At 53.7% G+C, this 21,014-nt stretch overlaps 1 protein-coding gene across 2 annotated transcripts in view; it reads right to left on the reverse strand.

Moving 5' to 3' along the window:
* Positions 1–21,014, reverse strand: part of VWF (von Willebrand factor) — a 184,595-nt gene that overhangs the window by 82,900 nt on the left and 80,681 nt on the right. For both annotated transcript variants that reach the window (XM_070620571.1, XM_070620570.1), the window contains 7 exons: positions 19,135–19,271; positions 18,241–18,379; positions 17,006–17,106; positions 12,753–12,948; positions 11,876–12,091; positions 7,772–8,012; positions 1,673–1,767 (listed from right to left, as the gene is read on the reverse strand). In XM_070620571.1, coding sequence (XP_070476672.1) covers positions 1,673–1,767; positions 7,772–8,012; positions 11,876–12,091; positions 12,753–12,948; positions 17,006–17,106; positions 18,241–18,379; positions 19,135–19,271 — 1,125 coding nt within the window. The remainder of the gene's footprint in view (positions 1–1,672; positions 1,768–7,771; positions 8,013–11,875; positions 12,092–12,752; positions 12,949–17,005; positions 17,107–18,240; positions 18,380–19,134; positions 19,272–21,014) is intronic.

Consider the following 21,014-nt stretch of genomic DNA (forward strand, 5'->3'; position numbering starts at 1 on the left):
TGAAGGCAAAGGTTTTGTCCACTCTGTTCATTGATATTTCATATTTCCTGACACTTAGTAGATGTCAACAGCTGACTGAATAAATGATGACAGCCGATGGGTGATAGAGCATCTTTCTTTCAAACACCCTGATGCACCCAGTAGCATTTCTATCTTAGTATATAGAGAGCTTACTGTCTCCTGTGGACTAGAAAGCTGGAATTTTCAGCCTTATTTTTATATGGAAACTTTTGTTAGAAAACTGACACCCTAAGAGGCTAAATGGCTTTTCCAAATCACACGAAATTCTAGGATTTTTCTGACTTCAAAAAAGATGACACTTTCCAGCGACTAGGTTAGAGGACTTTGAGCAAGAAGAAGCACAAACAGATCTAAGAGGAAGAATGCAACAGAGAGGGGTGGGGGCGTGGGAAAATGCTATAGACGGGAGAGAGCCAGAAAAAGAAAGAGGCAGAAGGATTTAGTGACCTTGAGGTCTGCTATGGTCTGAATGTTTTCGTCCCCCCAAAATTCATATGTTGAAACCCTAACCCCCAAAGGTGATAGTACTAGCAGGTGGGGTCTTTGGGGGTGATTAGGTCACGAGGCTGAAGCCCTCATGAGTGGATTAGTGCTTTCACAAGAGACCTCACAGAGCCCCCTGGCTCCTTCCACCACGTGAGGACACAAGAAGTCTGCGACTCAGAAGAAGGACCCCACCCAACCTTGCTGGCCCCCGGCCTCAGACTTCCAGCCTCCAGAGCTGTGAGAAATAAACGTCCATTGTTTATAAGCCGCCCAGTCTGTGGGGTTTTGTTGCAGCAGCCCAAACAGAACAACACAAGGTCACGAGTTCCGATTTCACCTCGTGAGCCCCGACATGATCGGGAACTTGCCCCAGCCCTAGGCTGAGATGCTCCCCAGTCAGGCCCTCAGGGGAGCCAGACTTCTCTCCCAGGACGAGCTGAAGAGCAAACTCCTGGCAGGGAGGTGGGGCACTTGGAAAAAGGGCGTCTTGAGGAAAGTGAGAGGCAAAGAGAGAGGAGGCCAAGCTGGAGGTTGAAAATTTCCCATGTGTCTGCCCAAAGTCCCTCTCCCTTCTACTAGGAGAGTCCTTCCCAACCAAGGATGATAGACCCTTCTGGAAGCCAATAATGCCCCTGATCCATAATTGTGAATATGGTCCCACTAGCACCGGGTCCCCTTCTCCCTTCTGTGCCTTGTCCTTAAACAGTACAGTAACTGTTAGGACCTTCAAACAGAGAGCAAGGGGTCCAAACTCCCTCGTTTCAAATCCATCTGAGAAGCTTTCTCAAGAGGGGTCCTGGTCAGCACGTCCCTAGGTCAAAAGAGGCCACTGAAGGAGGGCCATTTTCACCACGATCAAGGCGACCAACTCACTCACGGCTGCTCACTGGGTTAAGGTCACCGTGGACAAAATACGGGTCTCACCGAATCTGTCCTGCAGTCTTTCCCCATCACAAAACAAGCTTCTTCCTGCCTCAGTAATGTGGACGTACACATGCAAAGGCATGTCTAGGCTTGAAAGTCACTCACCGGACACGGAAACTGTGCAGTCCCAACACGTGCCCGATGCACACACACATCAGACAGAGCAGCCAGCTCTCTCCCCGACCCCATGGGGCGCGGTCTGGGTAGGGGATGAGGAGCCCTTCCGGGAGACAGTACTCACTGCGATGAGACAGGGGACTGCTGAGGACCGCATCCGGCAACAGGCTTCCTGGGGCCCCGCTGGTGGAACAGTGCATGAAGCCATCCTCACAATAGCTGCAGAGAGAAAAATCACCGCCCGACTTCAGGAGAGCAGCCACACCTGCCATCTCCATTCCCTGGCCTCCCACTCCTCCGCCCTCTCCACGTGGGCTCCCAGGGCCACACACAGCTTGCTAAGGCCACCAATGACCTCCATATCACTAAACCCAGTGGAAGTGTCTCCAGTTCTTTTCTCACTTGATCCCCTCCAACAGCATTCATCACTGTTGACTTCTTCATTCTTCTAGAAGAAGAAAAAAATTCTCTCCTGGCTTGCCTCCTACTCTCCTGGGTGTTCCTTCTCAGGTTCACTGTAGCTCACCCCTCCTCTGCTGACTCCAGCCACACTCTCTCTTCTATTCATACGATGTGTCATTCACTCTTCCAGCCACAATTACGGAGATGACACAAATTTACGTCAGCAGCTCGGATCTCTCCCTTGAACCCCAGATCCACATATTCCAGTGCCTACATGATAGCCTCCTTTGGTGTCTCAAAGACACTTCAAAGGAAGTGTGTCCGAAACCGAGCTCAGACCCCCACCAAGGCCAGTCCTCCACCAGGGCTGGGATTCATTGCATGATACCACATCCACCTAGTTTCACAAACCAGAAACCCAGGGACCAGCCCTGACATGGCCCTCTCCCCACCCCCTCTATATGATCCATCACCAAGCCCTTGGACTTTGTTTCCGAAATGTCTCTGGAATTCACACCCACTTCTGTCTCTCCACTGCCACAAGCCACTTTCACCTCTCACCTGGCTGACGCAAAAGCCTCACAACTGTCCCTGCACCCCTTCCCGCCTCTCTCCAAACACACTCCTCTTAACGAAGCACCCTTTCAAAACCTGAGCCTGATTCCATCACATCCCAGCTGGGAATCCTTCAAGAGCCCCCTCAATAGGCCTTAGGACAAAGAGCAAACCTCCACCAGGCCTCCCAGCCCCACTGAGCTGACCCTGCCGACCTCTCCCCTCCATCCCCCGGCCTGCTGCTGATTTTAAAGGTGGCTGCTCCCTTCAAACTCAAGGGCTTTTGCACACACTGGTCCCGCTGATCTAACGTCACTTCTGCCCACCACACACACACACACACCCCCCCCGCGACACACACACACACTTAACCTGTGTCCCCATCCCATTTGAAGCTTTCGTAGACCATGTATTTCTCTTCCTACCACACTTGTAACTTTACACTACTATTGTTTGATGAACCTCTCTCTCTCTGTCACTGGCCTATAAGACTGAAGGGGGCAGAAGCCACGACTGCTCCTGATCACCATTATATCCCCAGCATCCAACAAAAGGCTTTGCATAGAGTATTCAATAAGTCTTTTTTCATTTTCTTTGACGCCTCTCCTCCAATCCCAATCCCCCACCCTAACAGGGGCAGCTATTTTTATGCTATCTGGTCTCCTCAGTGGCCCCCAGTGATCCCTACATCCTGGTTCACACCCCTGTGGAATCTCCCACATTGTACCAAGTGTAGTCTGCGTGACCAACAGTACATGGCAACAGTGACATACCATATGTCACTTAAGATTAGGTCATAAAAGACTGCGGCTTCCATCTTGTGCCCCCTCTTGGGTTACTCACTCTGGGGAAACCACATGATGAGCAGCCCCATGGAAAGGTCCACGTGGTGAGGAACCAAAGCCTCCCGCCAACAGCCACGTGCATGAGCTGGGAACGGACCGTCCATCCCAGTCAAGTCTCCCGATGACTGCAGCCCTGGCCAGCAGCTTGCCTGAGACCTTTGAGAGAACCTGAGCCAAAACCACCCAGCTAGGCTGCTCCTGAATCCTGACCTTTAGAAACTGTGTGAGATATTAAACGTTTGTTGTTTTAAACTGCTAAATTTGGGGGCAATTTTTATTGCAGCAATAGATAACTAATACAATTTTATTCTGTTTAATACATAGCTGACTGTGTATATTCTTATAAAATACGTGATTGTTTGGCATGCATGCATGTTTAATGTATATAAATGGTATTAGCTTATATATCACACTGTGTTTTACTTTCTTGATTCAGCACCAGGTGTTTAAGATTCATCCCTGTTAATACATGTCCTATTTGTCTGGTGCTTCTAAGGCTGCACGTGTTCGTACTGAGCAGTGTGCATCCACTACATCTTACCTCTTCACCTGCCAGTGATGGACACAGGTGGTCACTTACTCTTCACCACCACAAACAAGGCTGTGCCCTTAAGAACGTGTGTGAGAACTTCTTTAGTATATATGGCCAGAAGCAGAACTGTGGGAATCATATCAGGTGTGGATATCTAATTTGCATACCCTGTGCCAATTGCTCTCCCAGGTGCAACTGACCTTGCGTCTGAAGGGAGCAATGTACCTTCAAGATTAAAAGAAGGCCAGGATGCTGGAGAGAGGAGAGGTAGGCAGGGGTCAGACCACATGGAGCCTGGGAGGCTGTTCAGGATTCGATCTTTATCCTGAGGCCTGTTGAGGGGAAGGTATTGAAGGATGCCAGGCAGAAATGTGACACAGTCAGACTTATATTTTGAAAAGAGACTGGGATCTGAACAAACCTATGTCCTATCACTAGCAGTTCAGGGTCCCATGTCCCACAGCCCGGCCAACACTTGGCATTATCCAGGGTTCTTATTTTCCCAGTCTAATAGATATGAAGTAATACTCATTGTTTTAATTTGTACTTCTCCGATCATAATGATTTCGAACATTTTTAATATTGCTGCTGTTCAATCAAAATTTGTTGAATGAACAAGAAAATCAGCCCTTCCTCCTTGGGCATATGCAGAAATTGCGCCTTCTGGTTTTTAACTAACTCTCGGTTAAAAAATATCCTCCCCCAAATGTCATGCTCTGTCTGTCATTTGGACATGACATAAAAGCTTAGTTTTACTTAAAAACGAAAAACCTTACACATGAGTTAAAAACCAGCTCCTGGCACACAGCCTGGTCCAGGACAGAGTGAGCCCTCCACTGGGCTGTTTGAAGGACCACGCGAATGATCTGAAGCAACTCCCAGGCCATGTGTGTTTGTACCACCCCTCCCACCACATTTTCACGGGCATTACTAGCATTTGCTCCAGCCGGACTCATTCTTCAGTGTATTGGCTAAGGAATAGAATAAAAATAAACAGCCACAGAGTTCTCTCAGGCTCATATTCTCCAATTTTCTAAATGAAATCCAATTTTCTAAATGAAGTGGAGAGACAGGACAGTCAATAGCTTTCAGCCCTGGTGCCTGACGGGGAGACCAGGAAGGGGAGGAGGTCATGGAGAGGTCACTGATGTGCAAACCCTGAAAACAGCCTGAAGCCAAGGCTGCGTTCACCCAGGAGCTTCCACACGCCATCTCTTACCTTCCTTCTGCCTCTGATATGGTCAAGTAACCACAACGCTTGCTGCCCTCCAAGTCACCCCAGGCCCCTACCCTCTGGCTTCTTTCCTCATCATACTGCTGAAACATAGGGGCCACTATGACCTTCTGATCGCCAAATTCAACAGGCTATTCTCCATGTAATATGAAGGGTTCAAGAATCCCTGGGTTCTAGTCACTTGCTGGATGATTTGGGAAAGTGATGGTCTCTCTAAGCCTCAAATTCCTTACTGAAAAAGCAAGCCCTGGGCGCCTATCAGCGTTGTTTTAAGGTCCCAGAGAGAAACATTTTGAAAACTGTAGCCAGCAAACTAATAAAGCAACTACTGGGCTGAGGCCCAGTGCTCAAAGCAAGAGAAGACGTCATTACTCCCTGTCCCCTCAACTTCCATGATATGGCACCGTCCTGGTTCTGATGTTTTCGCTGGCCTTTTTTCTTTGGCCTGTCTCATGGGATCCTCCTTCTCCTCCCCTCGCCCTCTGAACGTTCCCCCAAAGTCTGGACTCAGATCTCTTCTGCTCTTCGGTCCGCTCCCCCTAGCAAGTGTAGCTTTCCCACGACTGTAACTGTCGCTGCCACTCAAACCTTTTTCTCCAGCCTCAACCTCTCACTCAAGTTCCAAACCCAAAATGCCAGCTATTGGTTCCGTTCATTCACCAAGATGCCCTTTTGGTAACTCAAAGTCATCCAGGCCAAAGCCAAACTCATTGTCTTCCCTCTGCCCACACAGAGCCCTCTTGCTGTTCGCAGCCTCACTGTCCTCCCAAGCATTCACGTTCAGATCCCTCGGGCCATCTTCAACAAACCTCGTCCCCAGCATGTTTACTTCTTCAGCGTCTCGAGCTTCTGTCTCCCTCTCCATTTTCGCTGCCATTACTCGGCCCAGGGCCTTACCACCTTTAGACCAGACTGCATCAACATCTTCCCACCACTGATCTCCCAGCCTGTTCTCATGCAGCTTCCAGAACCCACTCCCTAAATCTACACTTTGACCCCACTTCCTCTCTGCCCGAACATCCCAAGGTCCCCACTGCCTACTGCTCAAGCGTCGGTCCTCACGCTGTCTTTCAGACACCTCCGAGCCTGATCCCAACTTCCCTCCAACCTTTCTTTCCTCCATACAACACATGTTCCCCGCAGAGGACTTCCCTTGGTGACTGTTGAGTACCCCTTGTGCGTTTCAGTCCCTGGACCTGGACTCCACCCAAAAAGCCCTCCTCTCATCATCCCGCCCCACTCCAGCTGTCAGAATCCTCCTCAAAGTCAAAGCTGCCCCCTGCACTGAGTCCGCTCCAAACGGAAGCCATCCTCCCCTGCTCTGAATGAGTGGGGTTTTTCCCTCTCTGATATGGTGAGTCTACCAAATGTTACAGTTACTTCATCTCAGTAACCATTTATTGTACCCACTTTTTGCCAGAACTGTCAGGTGCTGGGATGGGGACCTAAGATACAGTCTCTGCTCTTGGGGAGGTTGCAATCTAGAGGGGAGACGCAAGTACGATAGCCATAAATGTTTTAGTACAGCGTAAACAACCTGCTTTGGGAGCATGAGGTGGGGAAGGGCTGTAAATTAACCTCACTGGAGGGATGAGAAACAGCTCCATGCCAAATGCAAGGTGCAGACCTTGTTTCAATCTGGATTTGAACAAACCGATTATAAAAAGATGTTTTGAGACTATCAGGAAAAAGTGAACATGGATTGAATGTTAGACATTATTTAGGAATTATCGTTAACGTTTAGGTTAGTAATGGTGTTATGATTAGGTTTTTTTAAGTGCTTATCAGTTAGAAATACATACTGAAGTATTTTCAGATGAAATGATATAAAATCCAAGGCTTTCTTTAAACTCTTTCAGACAAAAGGGGGAGGAGAGAATAGATAAAAGAGGAATGGCAAAGTGCTCATAATCGTTGCAGCTGGGGACGGACTCCTTAGGGCTCCTTACACTATTCTCTCTCTTTTATGTCTGTTTGAAATTTTCCATAATCAGGACATTGTAACTGCTCTCCCTAGCAGACTGTCAGCCTCTTTGGGGCCCAAACTGTCTGGTTCATCTTTAGATCACCGATCTCTAGCCCAGCATCCAGGACACAGCCGGTGCCAAGGAGGTGTTTGCCCAACAAAAGTTCCGTTTCAAATTTCTTCTGAGACCATGAAAGCCCTGCGTAAACTGACCGTGACAGAGGGCCTGGGCAAAGGGCTGCAAGAAGCAGGCATGACCGGCAGCTACTTCAGGGAGAGCATGAAGCAAGTTGGGACAGCAATGTACACGGAGGCAATGCCACTCGTTAGATTTTCTTCTGGCTCAAATGCTTTAGCCTGAGAACACTGACAGGAGGCTGAAGGGGAGGGGGACAGGGAGAGCTCCCATTTCCTGTCCTAGGAAAGGAAGACTGAGACCTGGGGCAGGGAAACGGGGCTCCCACGTGACACTGGCAATAAACCGCAAGAATTCCTACTGCCAGCCTGGAGTTTTAGTTCCCTGCACAGTAAGGAAGACGGAAGACATGGCTGAGGTCCCAGCTCTGCTTCTCACTTGCTGTGCAAATCCGGCCAAGTCACTCCCTTGCTCGGGCCTCAGTTTACCCATCAGTGAAACAAAGGACTTGGAGGGCCGTCCTCCTTTCCCTGGCCCTGCTGCTGGTACTTACCACATGGTGTGATGGTCTGAGAAGATGTCTTCGGGCTGGAAGATCTCGCCATCGTAGTAGCAGGGGCACTGGGCCTTGGGCACGCAGTCCCCCCTCTCATCCAGGTAGAGCCCTGGCGGGCAGAAGCAGCCCTCAAGGCAGACCTCGTCGCATTCCTCATCCGGGTGAGAGAGGGAGTGGCAGGTCCTGTTGCACGGGGTCCCACACTGCAGGTACACCTGGCCCTGTGGGCAGCTCAGCGCTGGAAGAGGGGGTGGGGAAAGAAGGCTTCAGTGGAAACATTAAGAGGACAAGGACTGTGGCTCTAGGTCTTGGGCCACCACCCCTTGCAGCTGTGACCCCTATTATATCTGTATGTTCGCTGCCTTCCTTTCCCACTATGAGCAAACTGTATTTTTACATGCACAAATATATATTACAATGAAGGAGGCTCAGGCTCCCTCTGCTTAACCAGAGGGATCATGCTCAGTCGCCTCTGGAGTCTCAGAGCCTAGGACATAGTAGAAAGCCTGGTGGGCAGCGAAGCTGAGGATATTAAAAAGAGCTGGGAGTGACAGGCAAGCACATTTCACCCGTGATGTTAGTAACAATCATGGCCACTCTTTATTGAATACCTACTGTATACCCTACTCTTCACACAGGTTTATGCCTCTTACTCCTCTCCCAGGGAGTTAGAACTCTTTAACCCCTTTCCACGGGTAAGAAAACTGAAACCTAAGCTAAGTGACTCATCTGGGTCATGCCTCCCAGGAAGAAGCAGAGGCGGGATTTGAACCCAGCTCTCTGTGACCCAAGAGCTCATGCTTCTAACTGTTATGTTCTAAAAAGGATCAGGCATGCCTTTGAGGACATTCCAGTCTAAGACACGCCAGGATGAGGGCAGGGGCACTCTTGTATCTGCCCCAGCAGAGTGGGCAGCACCCATGTACCCGCAGCCTTCACTCTCCCTGGCCCCCCACTGTGAAATAGCACAACAGACAGAAGCCAAGAGGAAGCACAGCGAAGTGACAATGCAGTACGAGAATGGGCTCTGTGTCCCCAAGTCGTGGTTCGAGCCCCAGTCCCACCATTGACCTCTGCTATGTGAGCCTGAGCAGCTCCCTCACAGGAATAAGATGATAATATCCACCCGGGTTGTAGCTCACTAACCTAACACGTTTAGAGTAATGCCTGGCATAGGGTAGATGTTTACTGCTATTATTACCATTATGATGACGGGGGAAACACAGCCCCGGTCAGCAGGCTGCAGGTGGGAGGGTTATTCCAGAGGAGGTCTAGGCCTGAGAAGAGCGGGCACTCCTGGATTCTGGCTGACACATACCCTATTTCCAGCTAACAGGAGTCTCACGAGCACCCTGACAACGGAATTCTTTACTGGGGTGTGGGGAGCACTTTATCCCTTCCAAATACTTTCCCGTTGCTGATCAGCTGTTGTCCAAGAAATGAGAACCTCACTCTGGGGACACCCCTCCTAGGACCATCCGAATCCATCCCCTCTCTGTTAGAACCCGTTTCTATGGCAGAAACCCACTGCAGAGGGTCTACAGAAGCTGTAAAAGGAAGCCATGCCCACAAACCTCAGAAATGGGGTGGGGGCCTCTAGAGAGCAACTGCTCTGGGCTTGGTATTTGGGGGGTAGCTGAAAAGGGAGGGGCTCCCTAACCACACGAGACACAGATTTTTCTCTGAACCAGCAGAGAGGTAGGGCCCTGGATAAATATTGAGAGAGGGCATGCTGGGCAATAAAGATGGCAATCCCTTTCAATCCATTGAACCTACATGATAAGGGCACATTTCACCCATTAAGGAGCAGCTCGAGCTGAGAGCTTTGTTTTCCTCTGACTGTCTCCAGAGCTGGCTTGGAGCCGTATTAGATTTCTCCTTTGGCCTTCTTCCCCAGAAGTAATGCACCTCTCCATTTAACAGATGTTTATCCTGTGCCCACTGTGTGGGGGGGCTGTGCTGGGCTCAAGGATGCAGAGATGGGGAGACTTGGTCCCTGCCTTCAAGGATCCCACAGTCTTGTCTTCCCAAAGGAAACATAACCAATTTACAAAGAAAAAAAATGTATGTGTGCTTCTCCCAAATCTCCTCACAGCATACCACAAAGCAGCCACGTGATCAGTCCTTGCTCAACGAGTGTCCCCAATTGGTGTGACCTCTTCTTATGGACAGAGTCAGTGGTGTAGGGAGCTCTGTGCATTTCTCAGGAAGGGAAAGTGAGGTACGGGTCCAGGAGAAAGCTGAGCCTGAGCTCCTAAGCTGGGAAAGGGGGGAGGCAGGAGCCCTGGAGTCCTGCCCACCCTCCTGGGGCTCAGAGGAGCAACCCAAGGCCACCTGGCCCTCCTTTCCTCTGGTTCACCTCCACATAAACCCGTAGAGACATTTCTCTCTTGTCCTTCAGTCTCCGGGGACAGCTCCCTCCCTAGGCCCCACACTTCCAGCTGATCAGAAAGGCCCAGAAGTCAGGAAACTCCACTGGAACCTCAGGCCCCTCTCTTATAGTGTCAGCCCATTCCCTCTGGCCCCATTCTCAGGGGAAGTTAAGAGCAGCTGCTCTTGAGAGATTAAAGAATCTTAGAGCAGACCCTCAGCCTTCCGGGAGAGCATCCTAAATTAGGAAACCCTTCAGATGCCGCAGCACACCGATAATGTGTAGTTTCTAACACGGGTGGACAACTGAAGCATGTCAACGATGGGACGCCAGCTACCCCACCCCGCGTGCCCGGACTTCTAAACAGCAAACGCGGAGGATGAAACCAGGGTTTGCAGGGCGAGGCAAGGGGCTCAGGTCACACAGCTGGGAAGTCACAGGCAAGCGGCCAGCAAGGCCTCAGACTCAGTCCTTCCAGCCACTAGCCTTGGACTCTCTGACATCCCAGAGCTAGAGGGACAGGGCCAGTGCATGTAGCTAGATGCCTGCTCCCTTTCGTCCTGACTTTTGTCTCGGCTTCTCTTTTTTACATGACTGCTGAGACTCGAAACATGAGTTGGCTCATTGGACCCCAAATAGTGACACTTCTGGAGCCCCATACCTCAAGCTCACGTCACATACATGATATTAAGTCCTTTCACTGTTTCACGTAGCTCCTATTTTCCTGCCTTTGTCAGGACCACTGACATTAGACTCCAAACACATCTACTTCACCCTAAAAATCAAAACGCCCACTACACCTTATCCTCGACGGATGCCTTCCTCACTTCTACGTGTCACTGCTACGATTCACCACTGGAAACAACTCTTTCCTGACAAGAAAGCACCTTTTCAAACCCTGGTCAAGTACACCACCTCTGGAAAGCCTTCCTGGGTTGCCCCTGCCTTGATCTCATTATCCTTGTGCTCCGGGAGAGGCTCCCAGGAGGGAGGCAGCTTCCAGCGCTGCCTCAGAAGGGAGGGCAGGCTCTCCAGCACCGCCAATGCCCAAACACTCTGGGTGTTCAGCAAATGTGGCCGGAGCAACAACAGCATGGTGAACACAGCCCAGCCGCTCCAGGACGAGAGTGTGGGGCAGATAGCAGTTCTGGTGCCAGGGACCCAACAGTGCAGAGGGAGGCCCCAAAGTCAGCCGGGGACAATGATGTCATTCGACCTTATATAACTGGATACAATGCCCGAGATTTGGGCCAGGAGTCCACCAGCGGTGTGCCTGAAGTTGTCAGCAAAGGATTGGTCCGTGCCTTTCCCATTGCTGTCATCAGACCCTCCAGGGACGCGGGCACCTGGGGCCCACTCGCTCAACCTGGCCGTGCATGGCTCCAACACTAGGTGGCAGCAGCCACAGGAAATCTCTTGGCAGGGACGCCAAGGTTCTAGGCCTCCAGGTAGGGCTCCAGCGTCCCTCCTGGAACGGGCCAGAGCAGCCAGACTCTCCTATGGGAGAGCCAGTCCCCGCCACCGTGTCCTGCTGGGGGATGAGAGGAGGAAGTGGCTGCAAATGAAATGTTCCCGCAACTCATGCTTGTCAAATGACCCTGGCCCATTTATGAAGACCACGATGTAGACAGGGCTTTGAAAAGGAGGCGAGCGCAGAGCGCGCGGGGCAGCCGCGGGGACTAGGCGGGGTTGCGTGGAAAGCTGGAGGCCGGGAGGGAGGGGGCACCCACCACAGAAGCCCGGCTCCCGCCAGCCGATGTGCACGCCCTTGCGGGCGCAGGCGGCGGCATAGTTGGCGACCGCGCCGCACAGGCAGTCCCTGCCGTCGGAGCAGGAGCAGACGTCGTAGCGGCAGTTGCGCAGGTAGGGCCCGGGGCCCACGGCGCCGTGGCAGGCCTCGAACGTGGGGGACGTCAGGAGGGCGCACGCCTCCTCCGCGAACCTGCCTGGAGAGAGAGAGGAGCGAGCGGCATGGCCACGGCCCTGCTGCCGGTCTCGGGGCCGCACCCCGGGGGCAGCTACAGACGCGCCCGGAAATCCTCGGGAAATCCTCGGCCCACCTTCCCCCTCGGCAGCAGGTGCTGCCAAAACAACTTCTCTCGGCTCCGGGAATCATTGCGATTTTCTTCCCCAGCCGATATACTTTCCTAACGACGTTTGGCTTAAATATGTAAGAAACTGCATTTCCAGGGCACACACGCACCCACAGAAGGGAGAAATCGCTCCATGATGAGTTGGGTAAGAGGGATAAGTCAATGTAGCACTGAAATGTTGCCGCAGATAAATCTGCACATGGCCACCTCCGGTGCATTCATCTTAGGATAATCTAATTCTGAATTTGCGGGCCTGCTGCTCCGACAGACGGAGAACGTCCAGGGGCAGGAACTCTGTACCACTCTTTCCGTTCCCAGGGTTTGGCCCACGGAAGGGGTTCAACAAAGGGACTTTGAAGGATAAAGGATCCAGGTGCAGATAATCAAATGCTGATGGTAGTAACAAAGACCCCACCACCACCACCACCACCACCCCCGGTGGGTGCACTGTCCCCTGGAAGGCGCTGGAACGAGGGGGGCTCCGCGGAGCTCCCCTTCCCCCAGGGGCACATACTCAGGCGTGGGTTGAGGCTGCACGGATCGCTGTGCTGTTTCTGCAGGTCTTCGCAGTCCGCGCGCAGCTTCCAGGAGTTCCCGAAGGCCTCCACCAGGGCCTCCACCAGGCCCGCGGGCGTGAGGAAGTCGTCGCCCTTGTTGCCGTTGTAGTTCCCGCACAGACCGCAGGTCTTCCCGGCGTAGAGGGGGGACAGCTGCGGGGAGGGGAGAGCACCTTGGAGCAGCTGCCGCCAAGCAGCAAGTGTTTCCTTTCGCTAATGAGACGGTTTTAATCAAAAAAGCTCCCTGGGTGACAAATAGATATGAATTTAATAAATCGTAGCTAAGCCCCAGGCTGCAGAAGAGGAAAGAAGCTAACTGCCTATCAGTTTGCCGCCAGCAACCTCCCTGCTCTTAAATCAGTCAGAGACCTGTCATGTGGGAAGGGATTTCAGGAATCATCCAGTCGCTCAGAGATGGAGACACTGAGTCCCAGAGAGGGAACGTGACTTGCCTAAGGTCACAGATGTCGTGGCCCCGTCCAGTGTGCTGTGCAACCCTCGCCTGTCAGAGGAGAGACCCAAGCCAACGGGCCCAGACACCCATGGGAACCAAGTGCAAAGTCCGCATCCCTTTACTGAACACTCACATCGGTCGCACACTCGGGCAAGGCAGGCTGAGTCCGTTAGGGTGCAAGTCCTCTCAGGGCTCACATTTGGTGACAAAGAATAACGCCTTCCTAACTGTCTGAATTTAACTGAGCATCATTGAAGAGAAAAGGCCACCAGCCAACAAGGACTCTAGGGGCTGTGATTGGAGGAGGCGGGGGTCAGTGAGGACTCTGGGGCAGCCTGCTCTTGCAACCAGGAGGGGTACAGGGGCCAAACTCCAGGCCACTGGTACATGGCTTGTTCTCCATCCTTCTGAGCCCAAAGTGCACGTTCAGGGACGACTTGTTGAACAGAGCCTGCCTTTCACACTCTACAGCACCAGCATCTGCTGGTTCTGCTGAGAGGGCCCTGATTCAAAGATGGAGCAGGGGCTGCGACCCCCGAGCCCTGACACCTGTTCTGTGTGTAATGAACGAGGCTGCATGACCCCAGTGTTCTCAGACCTCCCCAGGCTGGGCCTGGGCTCCGTATGGTCATCTCCGGAGCCCCTTCCCGCTTCCAGCTCTGATTTTGCAGGATGCAGGATGAACAATCTAGTGGAAGGTTCTGGACCTATGTAAAGTGTACCCAAGGAAATATCACTGAAAGACAGAGGATGGAGCCCCACTTCCCTGTTTGCTTTACAAATGTCAAGTGCTGCCACATCAAGCGCCAGGCCTGCCCTGACCCGCCCCCCCCCGCCCCCCACCCCTCATTTCAAAAGTAAATCCTCCCCACCCGGCATTTCCTGTCCCTTCTCTGCTTTGTTCATCTGGCCAGGATTTATCATCTTCTCATACGCGATATAATTCACTTGTTGGCCTTGTTTATTGTCTGTCTCCCCTCATTAGAATTTACACTAATTGAGGCGAGGATCCTTGTCTGTTTTGTTTCACTGTTGTGACCTCAGCCTCCTGGATGGTGGCTCTGCACACTCAATAAATATGTGTTGAAGGAACAAATGGTTGAACAAATGATGGGATAAATTTGTGAATGAATGAGGGTCGCCTCTGGACGCAGCTGGAATGCAATGCCAACAGGGTGGGCCAGCCCTGAGCCGAGCAGCAAAGTTGGTGATGAGTCCTTGTTCTCCCGACTCGCACCTCAGCACCCTCACTATCCTCCTCGGTCTCAGACCCTGAGTGCGCTCCTGCTCCCCAAGTCCCCTCCCATCCACCCCCAGGACTGCCCACCATCCCCCACCCCCTCAGACTGTATCTTCTTCCATCCCCTTGGCTCCTCTCACAGGTGGGCTTGCCCGGGGTTAGAAGGCTGGACCACGGACCCCAGGCGGGGCTGGCCACGGGCCCTACTTGTCCCGAGATGGGGACTTGGAGAACGCACTTGGTATTTGAAATGAGCCTCAGCTCAGTGACACCTCTGATGAAGTGAGGACTGTCAGTGGGTCTTTTCTACACGGCTCTGCCTGAGGCCCAGCTGGGCCCACATCACAGCCAGCAGAGCCCCGCTGCCTGGACCGCCCGGCCCCGCTAGGACAGGGCGTCCCTTCCTCGCCCGGGACGGGGAGGAGACCAGAGGCTGCTGGCAGCGCCTCACCCAGCCTCCTCTCAGGTGAATGTGCTCGCTCTGCTTCTCCCCGGGTCCTGGTTCCAGCTGGTGTCCTCCACTTGGCAGACCCCACAAACCCCAGGAGCCAGCATGACCGCACACCCCACCTCTCACCCCATCCACAATGCTCCCTCCCCCCCCCAGACCCCCAAACATTAGGACATTCCTACAGGCCACGAGGTCATCTGACCGTGTCCTGAATCGTGACCAAGGAAATCCTCTTCTTGTTAGCTACACTGACCAAGCCTGCCCCCAGAGCTAACCCGACGTCACATTCCCACGAGAAGAAGTCTCCCCTTCTCTCCTCAGAAGAGACAAAGGATGGGGGGACCCGAGGAGGAGGACAAGGGCCGCCCAGGATGAGGCGGCACGGGCTGCCAGCTGAGGGGAGAACCGCGGGTCTAATGGCTGATGGGGGCACCTCCCTCGAAGACGGGGGTGCAGGAGGTGACATCAGACAGGAATCAGGAGGCCTGAGTCCTGGCCCTCACTCTAACCGTGTGACCCTGAGACCCGGGGCAAGTCACGTTCTTGCTCCTGAAATGATGGGCCCTCATTTCCAGCTCTCCGTGAGGGGTTGACAAGAAGACCTGCAAGACCTTCATGCTGTACGGTTAGAGGTCATAATGTTTGTTTTTTGTAAAAGAAAAAAGGTCATTTATTTGGAACTCGGGCAAGGACTGTAACACAAGAAAAAGAACATGACATCATGAGGATGGAGGAACCCAGGGTCTCATCAGGGACACCCATCACAGGATTCTACCAAGGACCCTGTGGACCAGTGAACCCCGGGACACGAGAGGGGGACTCTCCAGCGATCCTAGGGATGATCTCGGGCAGTGGTTCTCAAAGTGTGGTCTTGGGCCCCGCGGTGGGTCCCTGAGGCCCCTTCAAGGGGTCGGCGAGGCCAAGACTATTTTCATAATAATACGAAGATGTTATTGGCTTTTTCCCTCTTCTTCTCTTACAAGTGTGCGGTAGAATTTTCCAGCAGCTACATGACATATAATATTGTAAAAGATTGAAGGCAGAAGTAGCTGTGAGACTCCAGCTGTCTGCTATTAAGCCAGCTATTAAAGAAATTGGCAGAAATGTAAAACAATGGTATTCTTCTCACTACTTATTTTTGTTTTGGGAAACATAATTATTCTCAGAAAAAATTTTGTTTATATTAATGGGTAGTGTGTTTGTTACTGTTATTTTAAAATGAATTAATAAATACATATTTTAGATGTCTCTGATTTAATTTCTAACCTAGTAAATATGGGTAGGTATAATCTTCATAGGAGATCTGGAGTTTTCAATCGTTTTTAAGAGTGCAGAGACATACAAAGACCAAAAAGTGAGAGGCCGTGGTCTAGTGGGGAGGACGTCGGGCAGAGAGCTGACCTGGCTCTGCCGCCAGTCAGGTGTGTCGGGCTGGGCACGTCCCCACCCCCCTGAGCCTCAGATGCTTTGTTTATAAAGCGGCAGTGATAATGTCTGCACTGCTCACCTGCCAGGGAAATTTCCACAGAAAAAAAGTGTACGGCAGCCCTGTGAAGTATACGGATCGCTATCCAAATGTGACTCCAGGCCACAGAGGCAAGGGGATGTGGTCCACAGTCAGCAGAGGCCTGGGAACCAGGGAAGGGACGTGGCAGCCCTGTCACAGGCAGCAGGGCGGATTTGTCCCCCAGGGTGCACCACCCGGTCTCACTGTGAGTCCCAATCTGGCTCTTCCCTTGCCACCCACAGTGGGCATCCCGGGGGACACCCCCTGCTCCAGGCCCTGTGGCAGCAAGGAAGCGGGCAGCAAGTCTGCCACCATCCCAGCCTGCAGGAACCCACCCCATCTGGAAGCCCCAGAAGTGAGAACCCCCAGGCAAACAAGGGGCTTCCAGACAGCAAACACCAGCTTCCTGTAAACAAGAGGGGCCTGTTCCTTAGTCTGGGGGCGTGTGGTCTGGGGAGAAAGGAATTCTTCTCCCACCGCACCAGCCACTCTGCCCAGAGCACAAGGGGCGCTTTGTAAGGGCGGCTGCAGGGAGGCGGCGCTGGGGAGGGGACCTACCTTCACCAGCAGCCTCCCACGGCCATCCCAGTCCATCTGCAGGTCCTCCCCGTAGCTGAGGCGCACAGAGCCCATCACCGTGTGCTGGATGCGGAGGTCACCTGGAACCCATCAGGCATGGGATTTAGGCAGAGAAGGGGAAAGGGGGAGGGTAGGCAGGCAGATATATCCTGGGGAGAAATGGGATATCTCACAAAGGACTGCAGCACTGAACAGCAAGGAGTTAGAGGGCAGATGGGAACCTCCATGAGGCTTTTGGGGGTCTCAGGAGGAAGGGCTCCCCAGGAAGGAGCCCCCTACCCCTGCTGTAGCTTGCCATTCCCCATACTGCCACAAGAGGGCAGCAGAGCTCCTGCATCCTTAGCTTGGCTGGTGCCCTGAGGTCAAGGGATCTGTGTCCCACTGAACCCCGATTCCACAGCATCTCCAGCCCCACTGCTATCGCACATCACTTCCAGAATGAGTTACTCAGTCCTCACGGCCGAGCAACGCCGTTTGCAAAGCCGAATACAGCAGTCCCCGCTGGAGATGAGGTAGGAGGCATGCCTTCTGCCTGGAGGGAGGAATCATCTCACGGGAAGACCCACACAGCATTAGACACACACAGACATGCTGTGTGTTCACTAGCGCAAGTCCACCTGCAGTGTGCAGTGTCAGGATAACGGGCCACAGGTGCCTGGCGGTCCCAGAGAAGAGGAGGGGAGGGTTCGAAGGGCACTTTGAGGGTGAAGGTGGGGATTATGCTATGCAGAACCTGTGGTACAACCTGGCAAAGGGAGGTCCTTCCCACAGGTCACAGGGTCACCTGGCTTTGCCCCAGTGACATCCTCTGGTCTGACCTATGACCAGCCACCCCTGCAACCTCTCAGCATCAGCCTCTGCTCCTTTCCCACCTCAAAGTAAAACCAGAACCACCATGCTCAACCCTTGCCTCACTCCTTTGGCTCAAGCCAAGTGAAAATCGTCTTCGTTCCCTTTTCCCATCTAGGCTCTCTCTCACGCCTGGAGCAGCCTCCTAGTCCCCAGGCATCCAGTCAGCTTCCTCTGCTCGTCTTCCTCCTCCAGGAAGCCTTCCTTTCTTACAGATATGCATGCCAAGGATACCCAGCCTGCCCTCCAAAGATAGCTCTCCCTCACATTCCATAGAAGAGGTGGGCAACAGGCACTGCTGAGGGGTGGGGGCACAGGTGGTGAGCTGGACCAGCCCTATGCCTGGTGGAGGAGGATGGGCCTACCTTGTAGGAGGGGGATCTGGACGTCCTGGCCATCCATGGCAACTCCTCCACCGTGCTTCAGCCTCACGAGGCTGTTGTGCGGGCTGGGCAGGCGGATGGTGACGGAGCGGGTGCAGACAGCATCGGGGTCGTCGGCACACTGCCAAGAGGGGCCCGCAGAGTGACGTCACCACACCCCCAGCCAGCCCAGAACCCCAGCCCAGCGCCCATTTACTTGAGAAAGACCCCAGCCCCAGATGGCCTCTGGTCTCTCACGCAGAACAAGTGCATTCTCACAGAAGGACCTCTGAATGGGGCGCCTGGAGGTTCCAACCAAAAGAACCCGAGCCCGGCCCTCACCCCTGCCCATCTTCCTGTGTCTCCCACCCCCTTTCCCACCCCGGGCTGCTCTTTTCTAAGGGACTCCAGGCCTCCAGCTCATCTTCTTGTTCCTGGTGCTTCTTGTTCCAAAGGGAATCAGGGACTTCATCCTCGGGGCCTGTGCTCTCTATCTACCTGTTGCTCCGTTCCCCAGGGAAAGGAGTGCACACGTGCACCTCAGCAGCTCAGTTAAGGAGACAGACCCTCTTTGTCCCCACCCCGGTCACCCCCAGCTCCAAACAGCAGAGGTTTAGCCATAGGGACAATAGACTAGAGCTGAAGGGGCTGCTTCTCCTGGGTGTGGAGCTGAGGCCCCTGAGTGTGCATCACGGGTGGCAGGACGCCTTCTACCTCATCCAGGGATAGAGGATGGGCTGGGTTTCCGGAAGAATGAGGGCTAACTGAAGTCTGGAAGAAGGGGCCTCCCTGCTACGCAGGAAGGAGCTGCCCATGCTGCCCCAGGGAGCTCCCTCTCACCCTGGCTGCGGCCAGCTCCTCGAGCTGCCTCCTGCTCGGCCGGCCGGCAGAGCTCACCTGGACGGTCTCTATGACGATGGAGAAGGAGTGGTCCTGGCAGTCTCGGGCCAGCAGGTACTGGCAGACCCCACTGAAGGTGAAGTATCTGTTGTCAAAGCTCTTGAAGTGGGATTGTCCTGTGACGAGACATTCCCCTGGAGGGACACAGAAAGGGGGAAGGACGGGAGGAGGTGAGGAGGTCTCCTGGGGGCAGCAAAGGAGGAACGCATGGAGGAGCTGAGGCCCTCTCACCAACACGCCACAGACGTCCTTTCCCCACACTGGTCTAGAAACGTCTGCTACAGGAGGACCCCAAGTCAGGCGCCACTCCTCAAACTGTGAGAGGTCAGAGCTGGATCACTCAGTTCAACCCTCATTTTACTGACGGGGCAACTAAGGGATGTGCCAGAGCCACACCCAGCCGGTGGTGGAGCCTGGACCAGAACCTGCAGCTCCTGGCTCACGGTTCGCTCGGCTCCCAGCCTTCCCCACGGCTGCTCCCATGGGTCTGGCTCCGAGGGGTCAGGCGCGAGGAGCTTGCAGAGTGTTCAGTCCAGGGAGAGCCCTGCCCCGCACCAGCACTGTGGGGGTTCCTGGACGCAGCCCACCAGGGAGAGCCCTGCAGGCGAGCGGGCAGAAGGGCACCCAGAGGGATGATGACGGAGAGGTGAGGCAGGGAGCTCTCTGAGCTCGGCAGTGAAGAGGTTGCAACCCCATCCTCACCCCCTCAGCTGAGGGGTGGCTCTAAGGCCTCCCCATGGGCAAGTCGATGCTGTGACTTCAGTTGGGGCCAATGAGGGGCCAAGAGGCCATCTGTCCATGATCTCACCACCGCCCAGGCCAGCTCCCCAGCCCAGGCTGACACATCTGTGGGGGTGTGAGGACTCCCCTTCGTCTCCCAGCTGCCCAGGGCCCTCAACTCACCCCTCACCCAACCACCACTCCATCCTCCCCCAGGCGCCAGCCCAGGCCCCCTACTGCTGGCCCAATGCACCTGGGCCCAGAGCTCACACATCCTGGGAAGCACCCATGAGGCGGGCTGTCTGCCAACGTCTCCAGTGATTCCCCGTCAGCCCCACCCCAGCTCAGGGCAACCCCATCGCCAGGGCTCACAATGGACCCATTGAAGCTGAAACAGGCATCTGGATCCCTTCCAACCTCCCTTTACGTATTTCCTCTCATCTTTGCCTTCTACTCCATAGAAAAACAAATATGTACACACACCACGGCTGTCTCTAAGTAGAGGGCCCTCCGCCCCGACTCAACTCCTGACCTCCAAACAGCACAGACATCTTGTCCCAGCTCTAATCCCCCAGAAGGGGCCTACAGCCAGTCCCACCTAGGCCCAACTCCAGGTCCTGATGCCGGGCCCTGCCACACAGTCAGGGGTCCCCAAAGGCCACAGGGAGATCCCAGCTTCCCATCCGTCAAAGCCAAGCCACACAGGCCCCCACTGCCTCCCACCTCATGCCCATACTTGCCCCAAAAAGCACCGCCGGCACAGTCAGGGGCCAGACCAGACCTCATAGCTCTGGATCCAGGCATGGCCCTGTCTCTGGCATGTGTCAGAAGGCGGGGGTGGGGCTGAGTAGCCCCAGGTTATGATGAGTGTCTCTCTGCTTGGTCCCAAGGGCAGCTGACCCCTTCAAGGATGGCATCGGCCAGGAGAGCATGCTCAGCCCAGAAGAAATTAGGAAGAAGTAGGGAGGACCCAGATCATTCTATTAGCATCACCTTCCATGATAATAAGAAATATGGAGTTGGTCTTTGTCTCTGATTCCTGACACAGAGCTTCTAAAACCCTTGGAATTTCTTGGCTGACAGTATCTTTCGTTCTAATGAAGCCACTCTTGATGGGTCCCCAGATAGCTTCAGGATGGCAGTGCTCACCAGAAAGA

This window comes from Equus przewalskii, chromosome 5 (genome assembly GCF_037783145.1).
Source record: "Equus przewalskii isolate Varuska chromosome 5, EquPr2, whole genome shotgun sequence".
NCBI lineage: Eukaryota > Metazoa > Chordata > Mammalia > Perissodactyla > Equidae > Equus > Equus przewalskii.